Below are 27,111 nucleotides of genomic sequence, written 5' to 3'. Positions count from 1 at the left end.
GGCATCGACGCGTTACATGATTCGCTCAGTGTCGCAGGTCATTGCCAATGATTTAGATCATACGCATGCGGGCGAGCGATACATGTCACGCGCGTCCATGACCCGACCAACGCACGCATTGCTCGTAGGTGTCGTAGGGATCGAGGGTGTTGAGATCCCGTTCAGTTGGCAGTGGCGTTGCGCGAGTTTGCGTGCATGCCTCGGATGTCGAATGAATGTAGACGTTTCAGCCACAAGAGGAGACCAGGGATCTCAGCAGGAAAGGAATGACGCTGGCTGCGTAGATGCGAGTGCAAAGAGCTGAAGGAGACAGGGGAAGGGTCAAGATTTCCGCTTGGCGCGACCAGGATTGCGATATTGCATGACATGCTTGTCGCGCATGAGTCACAGTACAGGCTGCTAACCTAGGCCTAGCGATGGCCAGCCCTGTGAGCTTGCAAGTGTGGCGTGCACATCAGCGTAGCTCCTCGCCTCGTCTGAATACGAAGCCATTATTTCGACATCAGCGGAGCCCTTTCACTAGTCTGCAACGACGATGCCTCAGCTCCACACGGTCACGATCGCAAGGCCAATCTTTCCGCCAGAAACTAGATGAACCGAGGTGGACGAAACCTCTGCTCTACTCTCTCGTAGGCGCCAACATTCTCGTCTTTGGCGCTTGGCAATATGCAAAAGAGCCAGGCGCTCCCAGAGGAATGCTAGCTCGCATGATGCGCACTTTCACGATCTCCTGGCACAACTTGCAGCAAGGGCGGTGGTACACCCTGATCACCTCTTGCTTCTCCCAGATGAGTCTCGCTCACCTGGCTGCCAATCTCATCACACTCGTTTCCTTCGCGCCATTGGTCATGCAAGTCGTAGGCAACACGCGCTTTCTGTCACTCTACATGGCTGCAGGCTTATCGGGGGGCGTTTTACAACTCGCCTCCAATGCATACTACCGGCAGGATACGCCGGCATTGGGCGCTTCGGGCTCATTGAGCGGCTGCCTGATGTTCTGTGCTTGCGTTGCGCCTAATCTCCAGATCGGTCTCTTCTTCGTCATACCCATGCCGATCAAAGTCGCCATCCCACTGCTCGTCTGCTGGGATGTCTACCATGCCATGTCGCCGCAATCGGGCATTGGTGGCGCAGCTCACATCGGCGGCAGCCTGACGGGCATCGCATATTACCTTTTGATCAGGCAGCGCTTGCGGTACGGTGGAAGGCTCAGATGATCCGTTGCAGAACTAGATGGGTACTATGCATGCTTGCATTGATACAGATGTACAGTTCTTGCAGATCGTGTATGTATGCCTTTGCTCATGTCTGCACTTATTGTCGTCTTTTGGCGTCCACATCACGTCTCGCTCGTTGGAACTGATCTTGCCCGTAAGGCCTGCAGACACCCTCAGTCGAGGGCGCGATACAATCTGAGGCGACTTACGTTTGCAGGCCAAAAAAGCCTATGAGACTTGCAGAGATGGCGGTGACTATCCTTCTGTCCCATCTTGGTTGCTCCCAATGTCGGAAAGCCAGCGCTGCAACAGCAGCTATGACGCCGACATTGATGAAGCCAAGGTACGATCGCACTTTCTCCGGGTCTCTCAGATCTCTGGCCGTGCGCTTCCTCGCAGAGTCGACCGATTCGTTGATCTCAGAGCCAAGCTCAGACAGCTTGCGTTTGCCGTCCGAGAGACCTTGCTGAGCAGAAGCAGAAGCATTGCTCGTTGCGGCCTGGATCTGGTCCGCAATCTCTTGCGCACGAGCAGAAGCGGATGTAGCGAGCTCAGAAGCGTTTTGCTGAGCCGAAGCAGCGAGCTCGCTTGCTTTTTGTTTGCCAGCCTCGATCTTCTCCTCTGCATCAGCAATATACGGCTGAGCATCTTTCTTGAGCTGCTGAGCTTTCTGACTGGCAGCATCGGACAATTCTTGCGCATTCTTCTGTGCCGAGCTAGCCAGCTCCGATGATTTTTGCTGGGCAGTAGCAGCATAATCAGATGCGGTCTTCTGCGCCGAGGCGGCATAGTCCGACGCGTTCTGCTGTGCTGAGCTTGCCAATTCAGCTGCTTTCTGTTTGCCCGCCTCGATGTTCTCTTTGCCCTTTTCGATGTAAGGCTCGGCTGGTCACATCTGATCAGCAGTGCTCCACATCCACCAAACGGGCTCCACAAACCATCTCTCTGCATCTGGGAGGCTTTCTTTTCTGCCTGCTTTGCGAGGTCAGAGGCACCTTGCTTAGTGTTCTCGGCGAGTTGAGAGGCCTTCTGCTTTCCAGCCTCTGCCTCCTCCTTTGCCTTGTTCACATAGGGCTCGGCATCCTTCTTGACCTCTTGCACCTTGCCATTGGCCTCTTTGCGAACCTCACTGGCTTTCTTATTCGCCTTGTCCGCAGAATCGGAAACGGCCGCCTTGGCCTTTGCGCCCTCTTGCTTCGACTTGTTCTCCACCTTGCTCGCAGCGGACTTGACGTCCTTTGAAGTCTGCTGAGCGTTCTGCTTCGTCTCATTGACTGCGGGATGACGAGATTCTGTCGGCTTGGGCGATGAAGACGGTTTGAAGGGAGCAGCGGTGGGTTTTAGGTCTGAAGATGCAGCCAGCGATTCGGTCGACGGGTCGTGTTCGGTGCTCGACATGGCTGCCGCTTCTGCCGGCGTCGGATTCTCGACATCGGCCAGAGAGTGTACTGCAGCATCATTGGCTACGATAATTTGTGGCTCTGGAGCCGGTGTGGGCTGATCCTCCGGCGCGGGCGCATCGTGTGCTGCTACGGCTGCGTAGCTACTATGTAGCCCAGCGGATGTCAGCCTTGTTCGGCCACACAGAAGGGAAGGCTTGCCTCATTCTTCTCAGGCAGTCGACTTCGCTGGCCGCCCTCGAAATTCGCGCAGTGCCGTCATCGCGAAAAGCTCCACGTCGACGGTCGATTGGGCGTCACTGCCGACAGGAAGCGCTTCCGTGTATGCCCGTCGAGACAATCCTGATAGCCCGTCATGGCTTCCGAATGGCAGGCTCCGCATGGGGCAATGCGTTCAGCTCATCGGGCACGCCGCACGATCCTCCTTTGACTTCACACGGACGTGATCAAGCTATTGAGCTGGGACAACACTTGAGCGTGTCGGGTCTCAAAGTCGACCGTCTTCTTTGCTCGCCATATACGAGGCTCGTACTTCTTCGGCACGATTCCCTGCACCGCGTGAGACGTGGAAGTGCAGGTGCTTGCAAACGGCAGAATATATCATTGGCGTGACGGGAGGAGAGATACTCGTCGAGCACGGTCTATCGTGAGCCAAAACGGTCTGTCGAGGTCGCTCTGATTGATGTCTCGTCGTGCAGAGAATGGTATCTGCCCATCCGCGCTGCCTCAAAGGGCGTCCATCCCCGTCCAGGTACAGCTGCACATCTGTCACACTCCTTCACGCACATCAATCCCGACGCGCACCAGTCACTTTTGTATCCGTCACGCAAAGGCGAGTCCGAAGAAGCGCTTCACGAGCGTGCAAAGGAGATACTGCGCCTCATCGTTCGACAGTACGACGAAGATATTTACGCGCCTAGGACGATACTGATCGTCGCACATGCTGCTGTCAACATCGCACTCGGTCGAGCATTGATTGGCGAGAGAGATGCGAGGATACATGTGGGCACATGCTCACTGAGTGCGTACAGACGCACACTTGAGCCCCAAGATCGCAGGACGCGAGAGGATGCCGAGTATTTTGGCTTGGGCCGGCAAGATGTCTTGGGCACATGGACATGCGAACGCAACGGCGATTGTAGCTTCCTGACCTCTGGAGAGGAGGTCCGTCTCAAGACCGTCGCAGCGAACGAGCAGAGCGAAGCTGACGGTGTCGCAGAGAGACTGGCAGTTCAGCTATGTCGAGGAGTACGAGGAAGAAGGAGAATTGGATCCGTCATACGTGCCCAGTGAGGACGACAAGGCTCCTTTCAGTCTATCAGAAGGTGCCAGCGTGCATGAGGATGCTTTCTCAGTCGAGCAAGCCCTCAAGCCCAAACTGTGACTCCTCGTCAAGGGGTTGTCTAGCAGTTCGCTGCTGCTGCTGTTGTTGTTGTTGTGACGATACGTGGCAGTACAGAAAGATGCATGACGTCTACAAGACTCTCTCTGGCAGACAAGCCAGCCTATGCTTCTTCCTTGCGCAGACGAGCGGAAGCGTTGGTGACCTTGATGCCGAGCGCCTTTGCCCTCTCTAGCAGAGTGATGCGGTTCTTAGACGAGATGTTGTGCGCAATCTCTGCTGCGTAGGTCTTGTTGTGCATCAAGAGCAGGTTGAGCTCGGAGACGTTGGAGACGACCATCTTGTAGAGCCGATTGGGCATCATGTGCTTTGTCGCCTTGTTGCTGCCATAGCCAATCTTGGGCATCGGGGTCTGTCCCTTGAATCTTCTTCGGACTCTGCGATGATGCTATAACGTCAGTAGAGGCCTGCCTATCTGACAGTGCCACAGAGAGAGAGCGAGAGTCGAGCTCTCCATGGTGGCACATCGACAACTTGCCTGTTATCGATACCCTTTGGCTTTCTCCAGTTCTCCTTCAGGCCAGCATATCGGTCGGACTGATGCCTCTTGAACTTGTGCGTTCGCTTCTTCACGATGGGCGGTGCGATTGCCATACCTGCGCCTTCACTGTCCTTCGATTCTGGCCTTGCTTCGACTTTGCCTGCAGAGGCGTTTTAACCGAATTTGTCTTGGTCGCTAAAAATCCGAGGCGCAGATTATGATGATGAGCAACTGCCCCGCGTTGACATGCGACGAGAATCTCCGCGTGAGCGGGTCACTCGTCCCTATATCCGTCTACGCCGTCATCAACATCATCAGCAATGGATCCAGATGGCAAGTCGATCGAGAAGCACTACTCGCTCTACCAGCGCGAGCAGTTCCTCAAAGGTACCCGGGGCGAGACGAGTATCGTCAGCGCGCAGCCCACGAAACTCCAAGCGGCAACAAAGGAGAAGTTGACGGACAAAGGTTACCTCTATGCTGTCTCCAACGCAGGCGAAGGCTGGACAGACCAAGCCAACCGACAGGCTTTCTTCAATTGGAAAATCATCCCCCGCATGCTCGTCGACACGAACGAGCGCGATCTGTCCGTTGACCTCTTTGGTCACAAGCTGCCCAACCCTCTGCTCTTTGCGCCCATTGGCATCAACTCAAACTATCATCCCGATGCCGAGCTCATCCCTGCACGTGTGGCGGGTGAGCTAGGCATGGGCTACTGCTTATCGACGGCAGCAAGTCGTTCGATTGAAGATGTGGCAAAAGCGAACGGCAACGGACCGCGCTTCTTCCAACTCTACTGGCCTCATGATCCCGAGATCACGACTTCGCTTCTCACGCGAGCACACAAGAGCGGCTACGATGCATGTATACTCACAGTTGACACTTGGCAGCTCGGCTGGCGACCCACGGACATTGATGTTTCCAACTACAGCTTCTACTACGGCAAGACGGGCAATCAGATGGGAACGTCCGACCCTGCCTTCATGAAAAAGTATGGCAAAGAGCTAGAAAAAGATCCTTCGAGGTGGATTGACAAAGCAGTATGGCACGGGAAAGCACATTCCTGGAAGGAGCTCCCTGCACTCATCAAGGCAAGCCCGCTTCTGCTATCATCGACCTGACACTCATCCTCAGTTTCGTCCGCAGGAATGGAAGAAGATCAGCGGTGACAAACCTTTCTTGCTAAAAGGCATTCAGTCCACCGAGGATGCCCTCAAAGCAGTCGAATACGGCTGTGACGGTATCGTCGTGAGCAACCACGCAGGTCGCCAAGTCGATGGTGCGCTAGGCAGTCTGGATGCCCTAGCAGAGATAGCGCCCATCGTAGGCGACAAGCTGACCATCATCTACGATTCCGGCGTACGAACGGGCGCAGACGTCTTCAAGGCTATCGCTCTAGGCGCCAAAGCTGTTCTCTTTGGCAGACTGTGGATCTTTGGCATGTCCGCAGGAGGTTACGAAGGCTGTATGCACGTCACCAAATGCCTTCTGGCCGACCTCGACATTCTCATGACCGTCGGTGGATTTCCTTCTCTGCGGGATATCACCCGAAAGAGCCTAAAGCGAGTTGAAGGCGTCATGCCTGAGCCACCCGCGGCAAAGCTGTAGATCACGATGCAAACGAAATTCGGACATCGGAAGTACAGCACATTAGATTGATCGTGACATAGTGCAACAGCAGGGGTATCAAAGTACTTGGAAAGCAGAGCTGCCCATTCGATTACACGCTCTCATGGGCGTTGCGAGCACCATCTGCTTCTCTTGCTCTTCTTGCATCGCTCGATCGCCGCAATAGCGAAGATCGAGTTCCTGGTAAGGTTCGCTACTCGAGTGATGGTAGAAACCCGTCATTCTGGCATGAGACCATATGCCTTCGTAACCTGTCAGAGGCGAAGGACTGATCGGACCGAACGAAAGCGGACGGGCTCTATCTGCGCTGAGCGTACGAGGCTGACTGGTTCGCCGGCTACGAGGAGAAGGTGGGATTTCTTGAGGTGAAGACACACCGGTAAGGCCGAGACCGGTCGCTGGTGGCTCACTGGCTTGCGTGCGCAACTGAGCAGGCGAAGAACACGACTCGTCTGCTTTGCGATCTTGCTCGCACTCCGGTACGACCTCCTCTTCTTCGAGCTCGACATTGGCGATACTGGGCGAGACCAAGCCCCGCACAACAGCAGCATATGAATCCGTCGTGACCGAAGATCGCCTGCGCCGCACGGTCGGTCTCGTTTGACTGTTCGCTCGAACCGAGCTCGCCATGGTGTGCGCGATGGGACTGATATGAGCGGGCGCCGATCGAGCCAGTGTTTCAGCGTCTGCACGAGGCTGCACGTCGAGTGCGCGCACATCCAGAGGGCCCGGCCTTGTAGGCGGCGATCGAGGCGCAGAGGTATTGCTCATCGATCGAGATAAGGCTGGCGCCACTATGGGTCTGCTCAAGTCCATGCAGACGTAGTAGAAGCCCTCAAAAGAGGCGCCAGAGAGATCGTGGTCATCGTACTTTGTCTCGCATTCGCTGACGGGAAAGCGCTCCTTGAAACGCATGAACAGCTGCGGGCCTGCGATCGCACTCTTGTCAGTACATTCTCATACAGCTGACAAGGCGCCAGCGCACGGTCGAAGGAAGAGTAGGTGAGCTCTGGCTTGGCAGCGTTCTTCGATCTTGCGAGATGAGTGCGGAAAGCAGGAAAGCGAGACCAGTGTTTCAGGTCTTCAGCTTCCGATGCACTCCACTTGCCAGTGATGAAGCCATGCGTCGTGCCAATGATCTCGGCCTCGAAGAATGTCGTCAGTTCGGCCAGAGCAGGCGTGAGACCTTTGATCTTGAGCAGACCCGCAGCGTAGCCTCTCTCCAGCTCGGTGTCCAGAAATGTGATCTGGACGTCATAACATGCTCTGCCGGAACGTTGGGTACCCTTCCACATTGCTCCTGCATGCAATGGGCCACGTGACGTCTGAGTGAGTGGGCCGGTATGTGATAGCGGGCGATAGATCTTCCCCGCCGTCAGAGCCAGGCTCGGGTCTGCGAATCTGCGGCACGGTCGGTGCATGCTTGGCTCAGCCGGAGCGTGACGAGCAGTGTCAATAGAGCAGCTCGAGTCGAGCTTCAGGGCAAGGTCATTATCCGCATCGAGAGCCTCTTGGAGGTCGCGTGACCCGGCCATTGTGTGCTCAAAGCGCATAGCGAGGTATGCTGACATGCAGCGTCGTGACGATGGTGATGATGATGATTTCGAGTGATTCCTTTGCGGTGATTGTATTGTCAGATTGCAGCGCAGAAGTAGGCGGACACGAGCTCGACGCCTACTCCGCGCGGGGTAGCACCGACAAGCGGAAGAGACGTGTTGATGCTGGCTCGACGAGCATGTGGGTATTTGTGATGCTCTGCTGCGCTGGTGTCATTGCTTGCTCGAACAGGCCCACACTGCCTGCCTGCGTTGTTCGAATTTCGCGGCAGGGTCGAGCAAGCAAGCGGGGCTCTTGACTTCGGCCCCACATGCGATCTCCCCTACTGGCGCATTTCAACAGTGAAGCAGGCAGAATGTCGGACGATGCGCAGGATGAGATCAGTTTGGCAAAGTTGCTTGGTAGGACACTGCTACGCTCCGATGCCGTGCTCGAAGCACCGTCGCCAACATCACCGCCCGTTCAGGTCAGCACAACGCGTCATGGTCGCAGATTCGTTTTGACAAGCTGCACAGGTACGCATGCCCTGAGGTCCGCTTGGAGGGCGATCTGATGGATGGGCAGGCCAAGCTCCTGAGCGTCCTGGCTGATCTGCGGCTGTGTCGTTCTCTTGTTGATCATCTGGGCGTGCTGTCGCCTAACGAAACGCTCGAGGATCTGTCGACTGCCACGCTCAGAGTGCTCCTCCTGCCTGCCTACCAAGCTCGACTGACCCCTCTGCTCAAGTCGCCTTCCTCCATCGAGCGACAAACACATCTCAGCCAAGCAAAGGCTTACGCGCTCGAATTTCTCGACTGCTTAGAGCGCTACCAGATCATTGCAGAGGACAAGCGAGATGTGCTCGTTGGACCTTCTGCCCGCCACGGTGCAGATCCCGCAGCAAAGCGGAATGCAAAGCTTGCGCAGTACAGGATGGAACGACAAGTGGCAGCTGTGCTGGCCGAGCTCGCCGAGCGCAGGTCGAAAGCACGCCTGTCACTTCGAGGCAGTCAGGCACCTGTAGCTTCGTCTTCCAAAACCCTCGCTGATGCACAAGATGACGATGAAGACCGGTACGGTTTCTCAGCATCTGGCGACGACGCACAAGAAGACGACGATGTGCTGCGATCGACCATGATCAACTTGTTGACTCTACACTGCATCAAGGTACATGGCGAGCTGGCCTCCATCGCACTAGAATCAGAACTGCTCGCGTCTCAGCCTGCCATGGTCGACCTGCCATCCAGTACCCGCGACGGACGACAGGATGCGAGAGCATCGCATTCGAGGCGTGATGATGCCTCGACTTGGCGACTGGACGATCTCGGCCATCGCCGGTCAGACTGGACGACCGGTCCCGTCTTGTCCTCAAGTGGCAAGGCAAGTCGATGTTTCTCTGTACATGACATCGATGTACTGATGTCAGCAATCAGGTGCTTCGGCCATTCACTATCTTGCCATCGACGAAGCAAGGCGGTCCTCAGTCAGCTCTTGAAACGCGTCTTCGTCTGCAGGCCGAAGTCTTTCAGCCTGACCACCGGTTGCCGACAATGTCGATTGACGAGTTCCTCGAGATTGAGCAAGCAGAGGGCAGGATCATCTCCGGCGGAGGCCAAGCGTCTGCAGAACGAGAGACGACGAGCGAGAGGACGCAGAGGATAGAGGAAGGCGACAATGCTGCGGGCTATGCTGAGAATGAGCGTCATGTCCGCGAACAACGCGAGTGGGATCTCTACACTGATGACCACAGACGCGGCGAAGGCAATCGTCATAATCGTGGCTGATCACGTCAATGCATGCCTTAGCTGGGGTGGTGGCCATCCTGTTCTTTCCCGCGTCAGCTCCGTTCTCGGTCGGGGCACATTTCTCTCTCTCTCTGAAATTTCGCGCAACACTCGCGCGCTGTCGAGACAAGCTTGCAAAGATGAACGTCTTTGCAGACGAAGCCACGCAGGAGAGGGCAGAGAACGCTCGCCTGGCTTCCTTTGTGGGTGCACTCGCACTAGGTGACCTGGTCAAGTCGACCCTAGGGCCTTCGGGAGCCAACAAGATCCTACACTCTGCCTCTACTGGCGACATCATCGTCACCAACGACGGCCGGACGATCCTATCCTCCATCCAGCTCGACAACCCCGCAGCAAAGATCCTCGTGAACATCAGCAAAGTACAAGATGATGAAGTAGGCGACGGCACGACCTCCGTCTGCGTACTGGCGGCAGAATTGCTGAGAGAAGCGGAAAAGCTGATCGCTATCAAGCTACACCCTCAGACCATCGTCGAAGGCTTCCGGATAGCATCTCGCGAAGCTCTGCTGGCACTCGAAGGCGCCGCGATCGACAACTCGTCAGTCTTGCTCGCCCTTTGCTCCCCCTGTATTTCGCGCTGAGAGCATGCCTTGGCTGACGCGCAGAGCCAACCCGGAGGCATTCAAGCAAGACTTGCTCAACATCGCTCGAACGACACTCTCGTCAAAAGTCCTGTCGGCAGACAAGGACTACTTTGCCAACCTGGCAGTCGACGCCGTGCTCCGTTTAAAGGTACCGAGATCCCTACTCAGCTGCAGACGTGGTACCTGAGCGCATCACGTTGCCAGGGTTCGACAGATCTAGAGCACATCCAGATCATCAAGAAAGTCGGCGGAAGGCTCGTGGACTCCTACCTCGACGATGGCTTCATCCTCGACAAGAAGATCAGCGTCAACTGCCCTCGCATGGCAGAGAACGCAAAGATTATGATCGCCAATACCTGTATGTAGAGCCGCATCCATCGGGGTCTCCGTCGCTGATGATCCTGCCCCTGCATTCAGCCATGGACACCGACAAGATCAAAATTTTCGGCGCGCGAGTACGCGTGGATGGTACGGGCAAACTTGCAGAACTAGAACGAGCAGAAAGAGTGGGTCGAATGATCTCTACGCACGACCAATCTGCTGATGGTCTCGGTTGCCGCAGGAAAAGATGAAGGCCAAAGTAGCAAAGATCAAAGCGCATGGCATCACCTGCTTCGTCAACCGACAGCTCGTCTACAACTACCCCGAATCACTCTTTGCAGCCGAAGGCATCATGTGTATCGAGCATGCCGATTTCGAAGGCGTCGAGCGGTTAGCGCTCGTGACGGGCGGCGAGATTGCGAGTACTTTCGATCGACCTGATCTGGTCAAGTTGGGCTCTTGCGCGAGGATAGAAGAGGTCATGATCGGCGAAGACAAGGTAGGAACGGTTTTGGTGCTAGCTGACAAGGCTGATTTTGGAATTGGATCCACAGCTCATCAAGTTTTCGGGCGTTGCAGCAGGCGAGGCGTGTACTGTCGTGCTGCGCGGCGCGACCACTCAGATGGTCGACGAAGCCGAACGATCCTTGCACGATGCTCTTTCCGTGCTATCCCAGACTGTCAAAGAGACTCGTATCGTCTATGGCGGCGGATGCTCGGAGATGCTCATGTCAAACCGAGTAGACGACATTGCAAAGAAGACTCAAGGGAAGAAAGCTCTAGCTGCAGAAGCATTCGGCAAAGCGCTCAGAGAGGTACTGTGTCCCCACTACCCAAGCTAGCAAGCCTAGCTGAACCATCTCGTTACAGATGCCCACGATCTTGGCTGATAATGCTGGCTTCGATTCCGCCGAGCTTGTCGCGCAGCTACGCGCAGCCCATCACGATGGCAAATCTGACGCAGGTCTCGATATGAAGCAAGGCACAATCGGATCAATGAAGAATCTGGGCATAACAGAATCCTACAAGCTCAAACGACAAGTCGTCCTGTCTGCCTCTGAAGCAGCGGAGATGATCGTCAGAGTAGACAATGTACTTCGATCAGCTCCGCGAAAGCGTGAAGGTCATTGATTGCAATGCCATTGCCCCATACATCACACGTAGTCCGGATCCACTTCCCCATCCGCATCTTCCTCTTGCCATTCGACTCCATTGATGTGATTCGCGCTGTCTGGCGTCTGCCGCGACGAGCGATGAGCAGGGGTGAATTCGCTCCTTCGCTTCTTCAAGCTCGGCAGACTTGTCGGTGTTGCAGAGTTACGGGCGCGGCGTGGCAGTGCGGGTGTAATCGGCGTTGCCTGGATGCCGAGCATGCTAAGCTCGCTCGAGCCGACTCGACGCTTTGGCGTTGAGCCGTTGACTTTGGGAGAGAGACCATGGCCACCAGCTTTGAGATGCGTCGGCGAGGGCTGTGACTGCGAAGACGGCACTCTGAGCTGCGTTGGCGACTCTTGCGAACGCTCAGCACTTCCGTTTCTCAATTTGAGCGTCACCGGCGAAACCTTGGGTCTGGTTTCGGCCACAGATGGGCTGGTGGAAGCAGCATGAGGTGCTTGTCCTGCAGGCTCGTCCGAGTGCGCATCGCCATTCTGTTTGAGTGCAGGCGCCGGTGCAAGCTCTGTGACGCTTTTTACAGCATCCTCGATCGCGCCATCTGCGACCTTCATACCGGTGACTTCCTCGGCATCTGTCTCGGCCTGTATGTTCGCTATCGGCTCGTCGCGCTGGGCAGTAATATCGACGAGGGCGCCGTTGAGAAGCGGCTGAGGATCATTCTGGACAGGTAAAGCATGACTGACGAGATAGGGCGTCCATCTCAATCTGTCCGGATTAAGCTGTATGTGACCTTTACCCTTCCACTTTGCAAGATGGGCAGATATCTTGTCAAAGTCGAGTTCGAGCTTATACTCGGTCGGAATCTCGTGTGGTTCGTCCTCTGCCGAGGTCTTGCCCGCACCGCCCTGAGCTTTCTTACGAGAGACGTGTCGATTGCCGTGGAATCGAGACGAGTACTGGGCAGAGGGAGGCGTGTCTGGCATAGCGACAATAGGCGGGGCTGTGTTTCTGATCATGTTCTGGGTCTTGAGTACATAATAGACTTCTTCTAGCATGATGCGGGTGGCATTGCTGATTTGCTCCAGCGTTCGAGTATCGCGAGCAGTATCGAGAAAGTCGAATATTGCGTTTGTCCAGTAGCTTTTGTAAGTGACGAGCCCGAGATCCGAAAGGGGCTTCTCTGGCGTTCCGAACCGCTTTTCGACCTTTGAGAGCAAGTAGCCTGCAGCCATGTCAGCTCTGACAGATTACTGACCAGAGAGGCGACATACTAAAGTCAATGAGCATATTGCCCCATCCCCTTCGCTGACGCACAGGTAACGTCATGATGCAGCTGACATTATTTGTGCTGCTCCGCTTCTCCTTTGAGAAATAGCCTACAAATCGAGCACCATCTGGGCCCGCTTCCGTCATGACGTAAAACAAGAAAGGATCGACATCGTAGTAGAGCGTCTTGTGATCTAGGAACATCTTTGCCAGCAGACACAAATTCTGGCAATAGATCTGCAGAGACAGGTCAGCTTGGATGTGTTGAGTGCAGAGATAATCTTGCCTTGCTCTTCCGCCCGTCTACCTCAAACACTGATACCTCGCCATCGCGGTAGATTTCATCGCCAGGCGGATGCCGCAGCTTGCATTTGAGCTGTCAGCAAAATCTCTGCTTAGCAGCTGCTGCTGAATGAGTGCCTCGACGAACCCTATGTCGCGAGGTCTGAAAGCGCCCTTTCATATACTTGAAGCAATATTCGCAAATCCAGAGCATGCCATCGGGTACGAGAGCATATTCTTCGGGATACGGTGCCTGGTACCATGTATCGATTTCAAACTCTCCAAAGCGTATACAGCGTATGTTCGAGTTGACTGCTGCTGCGCCCATCGGCGTACTCGGCGTGGAGTCCCTCGAGTCAGCATAGGACTGAGAGGCAGACAGATTGTGTGCTGAGCGCTGGCGGAGACCGACAGCGGTACTTCGAGAGGACGGCTCTGCGTCTTGCTCCTCCCCGGTATAAGACATTGGGGAAGCATTGTTTCGGAGCCGAGCTGCAGCATTTGCAGCCGCTAAGCGCCTTTGCATGTTCTGTTGGCAGGGAGAATAGAATCAGCATGACTGTCTGCTGCTTAAGTCGACCACAGCGGACCTCCTGCGCAAGCTTTGCCATATCGAAACGTTGCTTATCTGGTGCAGCAGGCTTGCGGTCGCCTGGCTCCGCATCCTGCCCGGTCAAGATACCACCATAAGGCAAGTCCTCCTGTTCTTCTTCCTCCGCCTCTTCTGGAGGCTCGTCAGGTACAATCTCTTGCACTATCGTCCTGCGCTTCTTGGTAGGAAGCTTAGCAGCAGAGGAGGGGAGCAGAGAAGCATCGCTGTCATCGTCTGTGAAGTCTGGCAAGCGGTAATTCGGTCGGCCGTTGCTCGTCCGTCTCGCTTTGGAGGATGCTGGCTCAGCGTTGACTTTCAGTCTCACTTTGAGCCCGCCAGAGCTGCCGCCAATATCTTGATAAATCCCAGAGGGCGTTTTGATTCTCGCACCTCCTTGTGGAGCGCGTGGGGTGATCCTGGAAGGGGGCGGCGACGCGACGTGAGATCCATTGAGACTGAGACGAGCAGCAGGAGAGGAAGTTGCCCTCTGCTTGCCCTTTGTTGAAGCAGCAATGGCCGGCAGAGAGGAGAAGGTGCCCGCACATTTGGGGCACCGCCAGGTCGAATCGTCGTCCTCGATGTCAGCTTGGGCGCATTCTCTGTGCCAACCTCGATCACAGTAGTCACACAGTATGAGATGCTCCTGTTGCGACAATGCACTCAGCTGGGACTTGGCTTAGAATTCGTTGAGACCGACGTCAATCTCTCGGCAGACTTCGCAGGCCTTGCACTCGATACAGTGCCAGGGATACTTCTGTACTGCACTGATGATGTGCTGCTCTATCATCTGCAAGCATGAGAAGTGTCCTGCGACGGCCGATGTCCCTCATGAGCTCTGGCTAGTACCTTGAAGAGCGACAACTCGCCCGAACGACCGCAGGCGACGCAGGACAGAAGTTTCTCTGGCTTGCCCTCCTTGTTGAAGTCTGCCGTGCCCTCACAGAAGGAGCACTCGAGGTCCGGAGCAACAGCGAAAGACCAGTTCCTCGTCTTGGGACCCATCGTCATTTGCTGAGTCGAGGCGGATTTTGACGACGGGCGACTGCTCGATGGAGATGTCTGAGACAGCCTGGATGGGCTTCCTTTGCCTATCATCCACTGTCCAGGCCAAAAGAGAGAGCCTTGTACGCAGGCGAGCCAGGTCGCCTGTCCAGTCGCGAGTCGCGCGCCGAAAGAACTAGGCAAGGCCCAAGGCGTCGTCGCCGTCCTCTGGATGGCGGCCAACTTCTGGCTCTCGACACACGCGTGAGCTCTCGTCACACGCTTTGGATCACGCACTCATCTCGACTCGACTGCCAAGGAACTACTGGCTCGTCGACCGACACCTCCTCTCGGCCTCACGTCAGGAGGACTTACGCCATGCTACTCCTCGAGAACTGGGCTTTTTCGCCATCTGGCTCGCCAACTGTTCGCCTTGCTCCCCTTCTTTCACTGTCATGAGCTCAGACAAGCCAGACAGTCTGTCAAAAGCTCGCGAAACGGCTTCATTTGCGTCAGCAGGTGACTGCGACCGCCATTGTCTTTCTCAGACGATTCTATCTCAAGAATAGCTATCTAGGCTCGTCTCGAACGGTACAGCTAGCATTGCAGGCTGACATCTGGAGACCGCAGAGACGGACCCTTGTCTTGTGGCTGCGACGTGTTTGTATGTCGCCACAAAGGCAGAAGAAACGCCCGTTCACATCAAAGCAATCGTTGCCGAGGGCAGAGCGACTTGTACCGAGTGCGGCATGCCACCTTTCTCATCCGACACGACCAAAGTGGCCGAAATGGAATTCTGCACGTCGTTGTGCTCGAGCTACACCAGCAAGCTGACGATTCGAACAGACTTGCTAGAAGAGCTGGAATTTCATCTGATCGTATACCATCCATACCAGAGTCTCGTCAAGCTTTGCGGAAGAGATCCAAGCGAGAGCGAAGAGAAGGAAGCAGACTGCATTGATCTCGAAGAATCGCATTTTCAGATGGCGTGGTACATCATCAATGACACTTACCGATCTGACCTGTGTCTACTCTATCCGCCGTACATCATCGCAGTCGCAGCTATATACCTCTGTCTCACGATCACACCGCCCGAGTCCATCAGAAATCTGACAGCTCGTGACGACTTGATGCGATCAGCCGTACACGTGGAATCGTTCAAGTCACTCGCTGGCTCGCCTGCTGTCACGAGCTCTCCTGCTCTTGGCAGCCCTGCCCCTAACGCGTCCACACACAGAAGAGGAACTGAGCCCGTTACGTTCCTGGCATCGCTCAATGTGCAAATGCCGATACTGCTGGAAGCGATACAGGAGATGACATCGCTCTATGCTCTCTGGCGCTCCTTGGAGGAGGAGACGTCAGACAAGAGTGCGGATGGTGCCATCGTGCAGGATCCTGACGTACGAGCCTCCAAAGCGTTTCTCAGGGCAAGACTGGCCGCCCAGTCTGCCGCTGCACATCCTAGTGATGCCGGACAGATCTCTGCAAAAGCGTAGCAACAACAACGCGACATATTATAATCTGCTATTTCGCCATCTGGTGGAATCTCAAGTGCGCGGCCATCGCAAAGCCCAGAACGCGCTGACCGCAGTTCGGCTGGGGACAGATTGTCAAACTGGGCGAAGTGCTCTCAACAACTTCTTCGTCGCTATCGTCGATGGTGATGACATCAGCAACTCGCTTCGGCTTGCCGCGCTTGCTTTCGGCCTCGGCCGGGCGCGCTCGCTTGACGCCGTATTGCTGCTCGACCTCGCGACGCAGATCTGCGGGCAAGAAAGCAAGAACGGACTCGTCTAGCTTTGGAGAAGGCCTCTCCATCGGCGCACGAGAAAAGGCATCTCGGATTCCCACGGGCCTGGTGGGCGATAGATCGGTAGCAGCAACGTTGATGACATGCACATCAAGCGCGAGCGTCTTTGCCGTCCTTGTAGCGACGGGGTCAGATGCAATTATCCCGAAGATGTCTTGCATCATTCGCTTGATCGGCCCTTGCAGGAGCAGGCCGGCTCGTGTCTCTTTTGTCTGCGTTGTGTCGAAAGTCTCGACAGGCATGAGCACAGATTTGGAGATCCTTCCTCTGCCCGTCGCTCTCATGCTGAACCGTAACTTGGTAGGATAGCGTAGCCAGGCGGTCTTTGCGACAGCACTGGCTTCCTTACCCGCGGCCTCCTGCGTATCTGCACCGAGCTCTAGCTCAAGTCGCCTGATGAGCGAAGTGATGAGTGGCAGCGTTTTCGCCATTGCGTCTTCCATAGTCGCAACCTTTAAATACGAGTCTTCGATAGATATCTGTTTCGGAAAGTCTGGCGTAGCAAGCACAGGCGCAGGGTCGTAGCCGTGCAGCAGGCCCCATAATCTCTTGCCGATCCGCTCATCGAACCAGCTAATCATGTCTGCCTCCGTGGCCGCTTGACGGACTTGAGCGACGGTGAGAGGGCCAGCGTGAGCTCTTCGGCCGGCATCGGCTTCGTCTGTTGTCTGGTAATAAGTGTTGAGGGACTCTTCGTTCATGATGAGTGGATCTGTCGATGAGTATGGATGACTGTGTCGATCTGGGTCGCCCCAGATGCCTTTCTCAGGTGTGCCCTCGCCCAGGAGCTTGTGTCTCAGCATTTTGCCTGTCTGATAACCAAAGCCTTGTAGTCTGCTCCTGTTCATCAGCTGGAGCGCTATTGCATGGTGAAGGATGCGTACCGCTCGACTTTGAAAGGCGCAAGGAACAGCTGGGCCTCGATGTCCTGTCGAGCAATATCGACGTGCCATACGCTCTGTTTATCTGGCTTGTGCATGTCGCTGGCTAGCTTTGACAAGACCTTGCAAGGCGCAACGCCTGCGCTGACTGTGAAGCCTAGCTCGCTGTGGATTCGCATGCGCAGGTAAGCGGCAAAGTGGGAAGCGATCCTCGTCATCGGGCTAGCTTGCAAGGGCTCGGGACACTCCAGCGGCAGTGTGATGCCTTGTAGCTGCAAAGGGTCGTACCAGAACCCGTTGATGACCTCTCTGCTCGTGAGATCGTTCTCCTGGAGGGCGAACCACCGCCTGCCTCTATCGTCTGTGGCAACTGTCTCTTGGGCGGTCTCGAGTCTTGTAAGATGTGCGCGTATCTTTTGCGTGACATCGCAAAAGATCTCATCCATGCCCAGTCGTTCGGTCGGATAGGGAGCATTGGCCAAGCGAACGAGAGCGAAGGAACGCCTCGAATGGGCTCGGTAGCGGGTGAGATCCTCGCCTGAGCGAATGATAAGATCTGGACATCGTTTCTTGGCTTCCGTGACCAGACAGAGCTTGCCCACACCTTGCGCCCGAGCTTCATAGCTTGTCGTGGCCAAGATCTGCTTCTGCTGGATGCCGAGCGGCCGTCCGATGAGACTTGGGTCTGCCAGTCGCTCACAAGCAACGTAGAAGCAGTCGAGATCGAGATTGATGATGATCCTCTCGTGATCGTTGATGGGAGTCATAGCGTCATCGATGTCCAAGTCTGATGGTGTGAGAGCGAGCTCATGCGACGGCCGTCTCAGCCTTACAGTCGTCAAGCAAGCAGCAGTGGGCCGGGCAAGCAACACTTTGATGAACAGCGCGCGCGTCCAAAGACGTTCCAGAGAGCAACACGCCCTTGACTCAATCACCCTTGCTCGGTCAGCATGCTGAGCTGTCGAGCCTGCAGAGCGATCGAGTCGCTCCCATGGACAGCTGTGCGCCTCAGCCAGCGACATTACAGTCCCTCTGTGACCCGCTCAGCCGTCTTAATCTCGCGCTCTTCAGCTCGTGTACGCCGACAGATCGACTCGAGGCAGCTCGTACCGTCTCAGCGGCGATGGCATGCCGGTCATGCGCACGAGGGGCACCAGGAAGAAACGGCGGAAGCGCTGCTGGCCGCAGTCAAAGGCAAAGGGGATGCAGGCTCGCGCATCACGCTCATTGGCTTGGCGAGCAATGTCAGTCTCGTCCTCGCAAAGGGCGTAGGCGGATATCTCACCAACAGCGCCGCGCTCATCGCTGATGCTGCCCACTCCCTTTCTGATCTCCTTGCTGACTTTGTCGTCCTCGCGTCCTGGCGGATCTCCCGTCGACCGCCCTCGAGACTGTACCCTTTCGGCATGGGCAAATTCGAATCTATAGGCAGTCTGAGCATCTCCATCTTGCTCATCGGCGGTGCACTTGCCATCGGATCACATTCTTGGCATTTGCTCGTCTGCGCGCTCGAAGCATCAGATCAGGCTGCACTGGCAGATTGGGGTCGCTTCCTCCTGCCCAGCGTGCTAGAGTTTGGTCACTCACATGCACACCACCAGAGCGATTCTCTGCTGAACCCTCATGCCATGTGGTTCGCTGCTGCCTCGCTCGGTATCAAAGAATGGGTCTACCGGGCCACGGCAAAAGTAGCGATACAGGAGAGGTCCAATGTGCTCATGGCGAATGCGATCCACCATCGCGTGGACGCATACACGAGCGGTGTCGCTCTCGTTGCCATTGTACGTATTCGCGCCGCTATGCATATCTATACTCAAAGCCGAGACAGGGCGGATCTGCCTTGGGCTATCCGCTGTTAGATCCACTGGGTGGTCTGCTCGTGTCGGCACTGATCTTACGACAAGGCGCTGGAGTTGGCCTCGCAGCACTCAAAGAGCTCGTCGATCGGTCTGACGATCCAAGCTTTACGACCAAGCTCGAAACCTGGCTGCTCGCCCAGCGCAATCCCACCGTTGTCCGTGCAGCAGCAGACTCCCCACAAGTGCCACCGTCTGCGGTAGAAGCAGACCGTCATGCGCCCGTACAATGTGCAGATGACCAGCATCGTTTCGATTCACCCGCTACCTCTGTGCAGCAACACGATCACGATCACGCACACCACCAAGAACGTGCAGCTATCCATCGGCAGGCCGATCTGCCCATCCTGTGCGTCTGCGAGACCAGACTGTACAAGGCTGGCGGATTCAAGCTCGTTGATCTGCTCCTGCTGGTGCCAGAAGGGCTTTCAGTCGTCGAGGCCTACCAGCTCGAGGTGGAGCTCACACGTAGACTCAAGAATGACTTCAAGGGCGTACAGGAAGTTGTTGTACGCTTCAGGCCATTGCAAGCAGCATAGATTCAGGTTCCGGCCCCGTGAAGGCGTCGCGCGTCTGGGCCCGTCTGGGGCAGCTGCTTATATACTTCGCACTACACGCGCGCCGCTTTGTGCTGTCGATGAGCACGCGAGATGGAACGCTTACCAGACCTTCCGAGACTTGATGTACCCTCTGAGCCCAGCGAACCAGTGCGGAAGATTCACACCGATTCAGACATCGCGGCATGGAAACGCTCGCCTGCTTACAAACGTATATACCTGATGATGCTACGACTCAACGCTTCAGTCTACCGTCAGCCACTGCCCAAAACTACCTCTCTCAGTCCGGTCAGCGCTGTGGTCCACTTCGCTTGCAAGCTATAGCTAAGACGCCGTGCAGACTGTGCAAAGGATCGCGGCGATCTTGGACATGATAGCGACCTGGGCAGATGAAATGCCACTCGATACAGGTCCACAGCGATTCGGCAATACCGCCTTTCGCAAGTGGTCTGCGCGTCTGCATGAGGTCGGTGCAATGCTACATCGAGCTGCTAATATGCTCATTGTCTATATCTGCAATAGCGAGGCAAAGAGCTTCACGTCGATGCGATGCCTGCAGAGTATCACACTGCATTGCCCGAGCTATTGCATCACTTCGAAGGCTCATTCGGCTCGGCGTCTCGGCTGGACTTTGGCACAGGACACGAGCTGTCCTTTTTGGCCTACCTGACCATACTCCATCTCTTGCGCCTGCTCGAGCCTGCAGACGAACGCGATACCGTCTTTGTGCTTTTTGTGAAATACCTTGCAATCTGTCAGACGCTCCAGAAGAAGTACAATCTTGAGCCTGCAGGTAGCAAGGGCGCTTGGGGACTCGACGATCACTTCCATTTGGCCTATCTCTTCGGCTCTTCCCAGCTCATAGGCGCGTCATCGTAGCTATTCGCAGCTGCATACATTTGACTTTTGTCCGTCTGCAGATCATCCTGAACACACGCCTTCGGAGATACTGCAGCCCATCGTGGTACGGAAAGCGTGTGACTCGTTCATCTTCTTTCGGTGCATAGCACACGTCACAGATCTAAAGAGAGCTGCATTCCGTGAGCATTCACCTCTGCTCTATTCGATCGCTACGACGGTCGCCAGTTGGAGCAAAGTCAATAGCGGTATGATCAAGATGTGGTCAGCCGAAGTGCTCGAAAAGGCGCCCGTCGTGCAGCATTTCTACTTTGGCCAACTTTTGCCCTGGCTGTCCTCTCCTTCCAAATAGCAAGCAACAGCCACGGAAGAACACTTGCCGTGCTAATGGGCTGCACGGGAATGTCTCTGCGCTAGATCAGATCTCGCGCGACTCGACAAATTCGCTCGATCATAGCATGGTTCGCGAATTGATAGAACCCGAATTCCGGGCGCAGTCTGGGGAACCTTGGCCAGTCTTGTGGCAGAAAAAGGCCAAGGGATCTTCTCTGGGGTAGCATCGCCTGTTCAGACTCGCTCAAGAGGTCATTCGCTGTCTTGCAACTCCTTGCCAAGACCGCACGAGAGGGGCTATATAAGCGCACGAGCTGCAGTACCCAGAGCAAGGAGACAAGATGGTCAAGCTACACTTTGGCAAGCCGACCGATCAGCATGCCTACCTCCATATCCCACGAGCTCTCGCTTTCCAAGCTGTACGTCTCGCTGCCTTGGAATCTCCTTAGCAAAGCTGAGCAATGTGGCGATCGAGCAGACGAGCGCAACGTCCATCGTCGTCGTCGGTATCTCCTCATATGGACTGGTGTTCCTCAACGATAAGAAGAAGATGACGGCCGAGCAAATCCCCGAAGGAGTACTGCACGCGCAGGAGATTCTCAACACCAATGGATCGCTTACGGCAGCTTCTGGATTTGCGTCTCTGCTGTGCACCGTCTACGTCCTCATGACGATTCTCCGGATCCATCCCATCGAGACGAAGCGGTCGATCATGATCAAGGAGTTCCTCTTTGGCCTGGCGACGCTCTTCTTGCTCGGCGCCAACATCGCAATGACGGTCGTCACGAGCACAAAGAGTGCAACGATTACGACACCGCTCGCTTCACCTGCTGTCGTAGCGCGACTCGTCGCCGCATCGGGCCAGAATCTAGCCTACATCTCCAATTGGCCACCTCGCGTAGCCATGATCGTAGGGTACGCTTCTTCCGTCGTCAGCTCTTCAGAGTCATAAGCTGACCTTTGATTCTTTGCAGATGGGTCAACTTTGCCTGCATGAGCTTGTCTTGGCTCCTCGTCTCTCTGGCTGCGCGCCACATGCTCCGATCTGGCCACAACGAAGTGGCCGTCGGCAACGCGACGCTCTTCAAGTCGCGCAAGGCAGCACAAGTCGCTTCGAGCGGTGTCGACAGCCCGAACAGTATGGAGAAGCATTCCGCCTCGGAACACGAGCACACAGACATGCATCAAGTGTAAGCAACACCTAATGGGGAATCAGTAGCTGGCAACGCATAGCACACGCATGCAGTAGACTATTGTTGTCAACGCATCATTACAACACGGGGTACACAATGACTTGGCTTGAACGCTGAGAAGTAGCATGATCAGAGATAATAAGGCGCTCTAGTTGCGTTGACACCGTATTCTGCTAGGGCAGCACTGAGGTCTTCGATCGTCAAGACAGTCTTGCTCTTGTCTGTCTTGCGCGGTACATCTGCTTCCTTGCCTCGAGCGAGAGCCGGTGTCGCCTGCGTCCTCGTCCGTGCATACTGGTAGGCGTCTGTCGCTATATCGGCTACAAATTTCTGTGTGGCCAACGCTACCAATCTCTTCCTACACGATCAGGAAGCGTCATCGTCAGCTCGGATGTCGGGTGGTACCTGCTTGCGTACACTCTGACATCGTCGCACTCGAATCCTGCGCGAGCGAGGTAATAATCCGTCACTTCATCCGGTATGAGCGGCTTTGCATCGTCTTGTGATAGCAGCGTCAGGAAGTGAGCTAGATCTCTGCCCAGCCCATCAGTCTCGGAGAGCTGCTCGCGCTCTGACTGCAGGACGGACCTTTCTTGCGCGGTCAGGTCCTCGTTGTGTTCGTTCCTCGTGGCTTCCGCTCTCAGTTGGGCTTGCGTGGGTGCATCTGTAGACGTGCTCGCTCCTGTCGCAGCATTGCCAGGCCGTGACGATAGCAGAGAGGGGTCGATGTTCATCCTGACGGCAGCGAGCGACTGTCGATGTCGACTGCCGCGCGCTTCTTCGACTTGACCAGGCTCACCGGCTCAGCGGTCAGCTTGCATGCGATGGCCCCACCGCTGCCGAGGACCTCGTCGCATCGCTCGACAGGCTCGGTCGCGTCCACGCCTCGAGCGGGCACAACGTCAGATCAGACCACGCCCAGACGAAGAGCTCGCAATCTACTCAGGGACTATTATGGTCTCAATGCACCAACACCGAGCAAAGAAGGCGACCATCTCGCAGTCGATTCCTCCGCATTCGACCCGAGGGCTTTGTACACACATCTACTGAACAGTCAGACGCTTCCGGACCTCATCAAGAAAGAGAATGACTTGCTCGTCGGTACGGATGCACGCGTCGTCACTCGACAAGCGCTGAGCCGATGATGCAGACATCCGCGAGCTTGATGCAGAGCGACAGTCGCTCGTCTATAACCATCATCATGAGCTCATCGAAGCTTCGACGTTGATACAGAAGGCAAGATGCAGATCGGCGATCAGCGCGCATGGGGTTTCTGACGCGCGCAAGACAGATGAAGACTCGCGCAGAGTCTCTCGATAGCTCGCTCGAGCAACTTGGCACAGCCTTCGAGGCGATCGCGCAGCTGACAGATTCGCTGTCCACCGCATTCCCGCCTGCAGTGGTCACGGGTCCCTCGATGAGGGCATTGGATCCGATCAAGCACTTGCAACCTATCGTTGATCTACCCGACAGATTGCGAGCTACCAATGCTCGTGCTGGCTTGTGGGGAGAATGGGAGCCTATCCTGCGTGAATGGCAGATCAGTGGAGTACAGGGCGTAGATGAGATACTCGAGGAATGCCGACAGATCATCAAGACGAGACGGCAAAGCGTCAGTGCAGCGACAACATGACCATGCAAGAATTGGTACAACATAATACAGGAACGCGGCATGGTCACTTGGGCAAGCGACGAAAGACCGAGTTGAGCGGATCCTCAATCTGCTCGTCTGCTGCCTTTTTGCGGATGCTTTCCATCTGCGCAGCCTCGTCAGAACAGCGCAAGTGGGCGGACAGAGAACGCACCATCTCATTTACTTGCTTGCGATCGAGATCCTCTCTCGCTCGCAAGACTGCTTCGACAAAGGCGAATTGCGGCCCAAACTGTTTGGCAAAAGGGAAGTAGTCGAGGAAGAACATCATCTTTGATGCCGTGATGAGCTTGAGAACGGCGTCCAGGACGTCAAAGTAAGGCGCCAGTTCCTTTGTCGATTTGATCGTAGCAAAGTAGTTGTATGCCGATCGGATGTCTTCTCGAACGCGATCTGCCGCTTTGGGCATCTTCAACTTGCTTGCTTTCTTGAGCGAGGTCAGGTAAGTGATGACGAAAGTATCGAGCACGTCTTCGATGAAGAGATCAAACAGATTCGGATTGAGATGCTGACGATAGTCTTGCAAGTAATCCTTGACGGTCTCGATGATCTGCGTCATCGGATCATCGCTATACCACGAGCTGCCAAAGAGCGTCTTGACAGCAGGACGAAGGTCGCTGAAGATGATGTCGATCAAGAGCTGTACGCAACGTTTGGACACGTCAAGATAGCCATCCATCGCCTCATTGAGCTTGTCGACAATGTTGAGCTTGTACTTTTCCGACACGAGCGGCTCGATACGCAAGAGCAGAGCCTCTGTAAAATCGGCGCTCTTGATCTGATCATTCGCAAGAGCAATAGTGTATTCCACCAAGCCATCACCAGCTTCATCAGGCTTATCGATCTGCTTGCGGTACTCGCTATCGACCAATCGGATCCATTGGGCTTGATTCTCCCTCAAGACGCGATTACTCTCGTCGACTACGCGAGAGAGTACGGATCCCTGACCCGAGTCGGCAGCGAGATCGACTTGCTGGTTGATCATCTGGAACATGATGACCGCTCCTTGCATACTGTATTGACCATCCGCCGCTTCCTCTGGCGGAGCTTCTCTTTTGATGTATTCCGCGCTCTCCGTCTTGAAGAGGTTGGCTGCCCATTCCTCCATCTTCTTAACAATCAGCTTGAGATAATCGTCTACGAGTGTCTGCTCGCTGCCGTCTAGCAGCTTCGGTTGGAGTAGCTCCGGCGGGATGGATAGCTCTTTCGTCAACGTCTTTTCGTATGTCTTTGCGAATTGGGCGACACGCAGCAAGGCGCCTGCATCTGGGTCTGATTTGACAAAGCCTTTCAGGAACTCGTACAGTGCTGTGTGGTAGGCTTTGACGAAAACGGTGTAGATCTTCCAATCCGGTGGGAAAGCTTCGACCAGTCTGTCCTCGACGACGAGCAGATCTTGCATGAAGAAATCTAGTGAATCCAGAAATCCTAGTGGATCTCCTGTTGCCGCGACCGACTTGGACTGCTGACGTTGCACGACACCTTTTGCGCTGTCTTTGATGGCCGTCATCACTTTTGCTCGATAGTGCTTGATGACTCTGCTGTCTGCCTGGATACTGTTGAACCGTGCTGCCAGTTCGGCGTTGTTCTTTTTGACGAGTCTGACAGCAATCGCTTTCTCATCCCGTAGCCCTTCGACCTGAGCTATCTTGACCAGCTTGACAGCTACGCCGGAGTTGTCTGCTTTTGCTAGCTCGACGAGCGATCCGGCCAGGTGCAGGTAATGCGATTCGAAAGCCTCGATGACCATGCCAAGCCGTTCAAAGTACCTATTGAGCGTCTTTGTCGTTTCTGGAGACGACCGACTGGCTTGTAGCACTGTCTCGTTACGAAACGCTTCCAGTTCGGACAGATGATGGTGTATGGGCAGCAAATTCGGCGAGGGGCCCAGTGGATCTGATCGCTCTCGCGCGAGCATGGCCTCTATCTGATCAATCTTGTCATACATCCCTCGCAGCTTGTTGACGGTCTCTATCGTCCGAGTGAGATTGCGATGCACCTGAGAGATCTCTTGGATGAGGGGAAAGCCCTGGACGACTGCAGTAGGATCGGTGGAGACGCGTTCGATGCTGACCATCTCCTCTCTGATCTGTCCGACCGACGTTCTCGAATCTCGAAGTTTGGCAAGTCCGTCCCGTGTGGCATCAAGCTGTTCCTTTGCGCCCGACTTGAGTTTGGCCTCGATGGACGCTTTCTCTTTCTCTAGCTTGACCCGAAAGGCGGCTGTCTTGACCAAATCATCTGGTGATTTGAGAAACTGCTACTGCTTGTCAGCTCTTGCGGCTGTATCTGCTAGTAGCTGTACGAACCTCTGCTACTGCCGTTGCAGCAGACGGTGCGAGCGCACTCGTCATGACCGATCAGCTTGGGCTCATTCACCTCGACACCGACGCAGGCGCGCACAAGTCGCGGTCTTTGCTGCTTTCGCGCGCTCCGAAAGTCACCGGTCACCGGAGCGAGCAGTGGGACGGCGACTTTGGCTCGCAGATGGTCAATATACCCACGCGGCAAGCGTACAAGGTCAGTGAGATCCTTCTCTGAGCCACCAGAAGCGAGAAAGCTCAGTGCATTGCTTTCTGACAGCCAACCCATCCAGGCTTGTTCCATGTCGAATTTAGCGGCGAGTCGGGCGAGTATAGCTCTTGTCTGCGCACAGAAAAGGTTGCTTTGATCGCGGTCATACGCGAGCAGAGCTGAGGTATACCAAACAGAGCTTCAGCAAAGGCCAGGTGATATGTCCCTTGGTCAAGACGATTCCTGCTCCTGTCAAGGCCTATTCGTCCGTACAAGTCGGCAAGGGATCTCAGGATCACATCGAGCTCGAATCAGATCTCGTCTACGTCAATCACAGCTGTGACCCCAATGTGGCCTTTGAGCTACCCAAAGATCGCTCGCGCTGGCTCGTCAGAGCGCTCACAGATATACCCCAAGGAGAGGTCACTCGGACGCTTCTGTGCTCAGACTCCCCACTGAAGAGTATCAGAGGCAGGCATTGACGTTCGCCTACTATTCGACCGAATGGGATATGGCGCAACCTTTCGATTGCATCTGCGGCACTTCGAAATGCCTGGGACGCATACAAGGAGCGCGTTACATCCCGATGAACACCCTCACAAGGTTGGTCAGCAAGCACATATCAGGCACCAGACTGATATAGTACTCGATGGCTGACAGGGACTTCATCAACGAGCACATTCTCGAATTAAAGCAAGAGCAGCAGACAGCAGAGCAGAACAATGTAAAACCAACCAACGGCCACGCCGCAGCATCTGATCATCATCGCACAAACGGCCATACGAACGGGTTTGGCGAATACTGAGCTAGACCTCCTCCAAAAGTGCAAGAAGCACAGCCATGCAT

The 27,111-nt window shown here is 55.3% G+C and overlaps 17 protein-coding genes across 17 annotated transcripts; 10 read left to right on the top strand and 7 right to left on the bottom strand.

Moving 5' to 3' along the window:
* Positions 1–42: 42 nt before the first annotated feature.
* On the top strand, positions 43–1,343 carry L969DRAFT_90816 (uncharacterized protein). The gene has a single exon (XM_014709577.1). It carries the CDS (start codon positions 417–419, stop codon positions 1,215–1,217), a length of 801 nt encoding a protein of 266 aa, XP_014565063.1. The 5' UTR covers positions 43–416; the 3' UTR covers positions 1,218–1,343.
* Positions 1,233–3,121, bottom strand: L969DRAFT_90815 (uncharacterized protein). Its single transcript, XM_014709576.1, has 4 exons — positions 2,819–3,121; positions 2,156–2,763; positions 1,427–2,102; positions 1,233–1,378 (listed from the first exon to the last, which is right to left on the bottom strand). Exons 1-4 carry the CDS (start codon positions 2,821–2,823, stop codon positions 1,315–1,317), a joined length of 1,353 nt encoding a protein of 450 aa, XP_014565062.1. The 5' UTR covers positions 2,824–3,121; the 3' UTR covers positions 1,233–1,314.
* Positions 2,904–4,107, top strand: L969DRAFT_90813 (uncharacterized protein). The gene is made up of 4 exons (XM_014709575.1): positions 2,904–3,141; positions 3,195–3,263; positions 3,316–3,781; positions 3,837–4,107. Exons 1-4 carry the CDS (start codon positions 2,984–2,986, stop codon positions 3,999–4,001), a joined length of 858 nt encoding a protein of 285 aa, XP_014565061.1. The 5' UTR covers positions 2,904–2,983; the 3' UTR covers positions 4,002–4,107.
* Positions 4,096–4,678, bottom strand: L969DRAFT_90811 (uncharacterized protein). The gene is made up of 2 exons (XM_014709574.1): positions 4,498–4,678; positions 4,096–4,396 (listed from the first exon to the last, which is right to left on the bottom strand). Exons 1-2 carry the CDS (start codon positions 4,611–4,613, stop codon positions 4,123–4,125), a joined length of 390 nt encoding a protein of 129 aa, XP_014565060.1. The 5' UTR covers positions 4,614–4,678; the 3' UTR covers positions 4,096–4,122.
* Positions 4,679–4,820: 142 nt separating this feature from the next.
* L969DRAFT_97226 (uncharacterized protein) lies at positions 4,821–6,108 on the top strand (the record flags this gene model as incomplete). Its single annotated transcript, XM_014709573.1, has 2 exons — positions 4,821–5,591; positions 5,647–6,108. The coding sequence occupies 2 exons, from the start codon at positions 4,821–4,823 to the stop codon at positions 6,106–6,108; spliced, it is 1,233 nt and encodes a 410-aa protein (XP_014565059.1).
* A 78-nt stretch (positions 6,109–6,186) lies between these two features.
* Positions 6,187–7,664, bottom strand: L969DRAFT_54813 (uncharacterized protein; the record flags this gene model as incomplete). The annotated part of the gene is made up of 2 exons (XM_014709572.1): positions 6,187–7,058; positions 7,115–7,664. The coding sequence occupies 2 exons, from the start codon at positions 7,662–7,664 to the stop codon at positions 6,187–6,189; spliced, it is 1,422 nt and encodes a 473-aa protein (XP_014565058.1).
* A 341-nt stretch (positions 7,665–8,005) lies between these two features.
* On the top strand, positions 8,006–9,502 carry L969DRAFT_90808 (uncharacterized protein). Its single transcript, XM_014709571.1, has 3 exons — positions 8,006–8,152; positions 8,251–9,045; positions 9,099–9,502. The coding sequence occupies exons 1-3, from the start codon at positions 8,042–8,044 to the stop codon at positions 9,447–9,449; spliced, it is 1,257 nt and encodes a 418-aa protein (XP_014565057.1). The 5' UTR covers positions 8,006–8,041; the 3' UTR covers positions 9,450–9,502.
* Positions 9,503–9,589: 87 nt separating this feature from the next.
* L969DRAFT_54917 (uncharacterized protein) lies at positions 9,590–11,506 on the top strand (the record flags this gene model as incomplete). Its single annotated transcript, XM_014709570.1, has 7 exons — positions 9,590–10,008; positions 10,076–10,202; positions 10,259–10,412; positions 10,472–10,560; positions 10,617–10,874; positions 10,930–11,190; positions 11,246–11,506. The coding sequence occupies 7 exons, from the start codon at positions 9,590–9,592 to the stop codon at positions 11,504–11,506; spliced, it is 1,569 nt and encodes a 522-aa protein (XP_014565056.1).
* A 23-nt stretch (positions 11,507–11,529) lies between these two features.
* L969DRAFT_97222 (uncharacterized protein) lies at positions 11,530–14,633 on the bottom strand (the record flags this gene model as incomplete). Its single annotated transcript, XM_014709569.1, has 7 exons — positions 11,530–12,713; positions 12,763–12,994; positions 13,044–13,133; positions 13,188–13,568; positions 13,630–14,274; positions 14,329–14,438; positions 14,498–14,633. 7 exons carry the CDS (start codon positions 14,631–14,633, stop codon positions 11,530–11,532), a joined length of 2,778 nt encoding a protein of 925 aa, XP_014565055.1.
* A 211-nt stretch (positions 14,634–14,844) lies between these two features.
* L969DRAFT_55005 (uncharacterized protein) lies at positions 14,845–16,108 on the top strand (the record flags this gene model as incomplete). Its single annotated transcript, XM_014709568.1, has 4 exons — positions 14,845–14,876; positions 14,932–15,038; positions 15,091–15,203; positions 15,245–16,108. The coding sequence occupies 4 exons, from the start codon at positions 14,845–14,847 to the stop codon at positions 16,106–16,108; spliced, it is 1,116 nt and encodes a 371-aa protein (XP_014565054.1).
* Positions 15,840–18,179, bottom strand: L969DRAFT_90803 (uncharacterized protein). Its single transcript, XM_014709567.1, has 2 exons — positions 17,307–18,179; positions 15,840–17,256 (listed from the first exon to the last, which is right to left on the bottom strand). The coding sequence occupies exons 1-2, from the start codon at positions 18,068–18,070 to the stop codon at positions 16,137–16,139; spliced, it is 1,884 nt and encodes a 627-aa protein (XP_014565053.1). The 5' UTR covers positions 18,071–18,179; the 3' UTR covers positions 15,840–16,136.
* A 74-nt stretch (positions 18,180–18,253) lies between these two features.
* On the top strand, positions 18,254–20,926 carry L969DRAFT_97219 (uncharacterized protein; the record flags this gene model as incomplete). Its single annotated transcript, XM_014709566.1, has 6 exons — positions 18,254–19,084; positions 19,132–19,668; positions 19,855–20,004; positions 20,057–20,182; positions 20,239–20,581; positions 20,637–20,926. 6 exons carry the CDS (start codon positions 18,254–18,256, stop codon positions 20,924–20,926), a joined length of 2,277 nt encoding a protein of 758 aa, XP_014565052.1.
* Positions 20,927–21,248: 322 nt separating this feature from the next.
* L969DRAFT_97218 (uncharacterized protein) lies at positions 21,249–22,101 on the top strand (the record flags this gene model as incomplete). The annotated part of the gene is made up of 3 exons (XM_014709565.1): positions 21,249–21,326; positions 21,386–21,822; positions 21,882–22,101. The coding sequence occupies 3 exons, from the start codon at positions 21,249–21,251 to the stop codon at positions 22,099–22,101; spliced, it is 735 nt and encodes a 244-aa protein (XP_014565051.1).
* Positions 22,045–23,073, bottom strand: L969DRAFT_256570 (uncharacterized protein). Its single transcript, XM_014709564.1, has 3 exons — positions 22,689–23,073; positions 22,518–22,634; positions 22,045–22,458 (listed from the first exon to the last, which is right to left on the bottom strand). Exons 1-3 carry the CDS (start codon positions 22,832–22,834, stop codon positions 22,230–22,232), a joined length of 492 nt encoding a protein of 163 aa, XP_014565050.1. The 5' UTR covers positions 22,835–23,073; the 3' UTR covers positions 22,045–22,229.
* Positions 22,925–23,733, top strand: L969DRAFT_97216 (uncharacterized protein; the record flags this gene model as incomplete). The annotated part of the gene is made up of 3 exons (XM_014709563.1): positions 22,925–23,201; positions 23,251–23,336; positions 23,392–23,733. 3 exons carry the CDS (start codon positions 22,925–22,927, stop codon positions 23,731–23,733), a joined length of 705 nt encoding a protein of 234 aa, XP_014565049.1.
* L969DRAFT_90797 (uncharacterized protein) lies at positions 23,447–26,148 on the bottom strand. The gene is made up of 2 exons (XM_014709562.1): positions 26,061–26,148; positions 23,447–26,008 (listed from the first exon to the last, which is right to left on the bottom strand). Exons 1-2 carry the CDS (start codon positions 26,103–26,105, stop codon positions 23,777–23,779), a joined length of 2,277 nt encoding a protein of 758 aa, XP_014565048.1. The 5' UTR covers positions 26,106–26,148; the 3' UTR covers positions 23,447–23,776.
* A 90-nt stretch (positions 26,149–26,238) lies between these two features.
* L969DRAFT_97214 (uncharacterized protein) lies at positions 26,239–27,070 on the top strand (the record flags this gene model as incomplete). The annotated part of the gene is made up of 5 exons (XM_014709561.1): positions 26,239–26,271; positions 26,335–26,412; positions 26,463–26,687; positions 26,741–26,868; positions 26,926–27,070. 5 exons carry the CDS (start codon positions 26,239–26,241, stop codon positions 27,068–27,070), a joined length of 609 nt encoding a protein of 202 aa, XP_014565047.1.
* Between the last annotated feature and the right edge of the window lie 41 nt (positions 27,071–27,111).

Source organism: Mixia osmundae (assembly GCF_000708205.1).
Source record: "Mixia osmundae IAM 14324 unplaced genomic scaffold scaffold_14, whole genome shotgun sequence".
In the NCBI taxonomy this organism is placed as follows: domain Eukaryota; kingdom Fungi; phylum Basidiomycota; class Mixiomycetes; order Mixiales; family Mixiaceae; genus Mixia; species Mixia osmundae.
The sequence above is the reverse complement of the archived record's forward strand: the minus strand, read 5'-3'. Positions and strand labels throughout refer to the sequence as shown.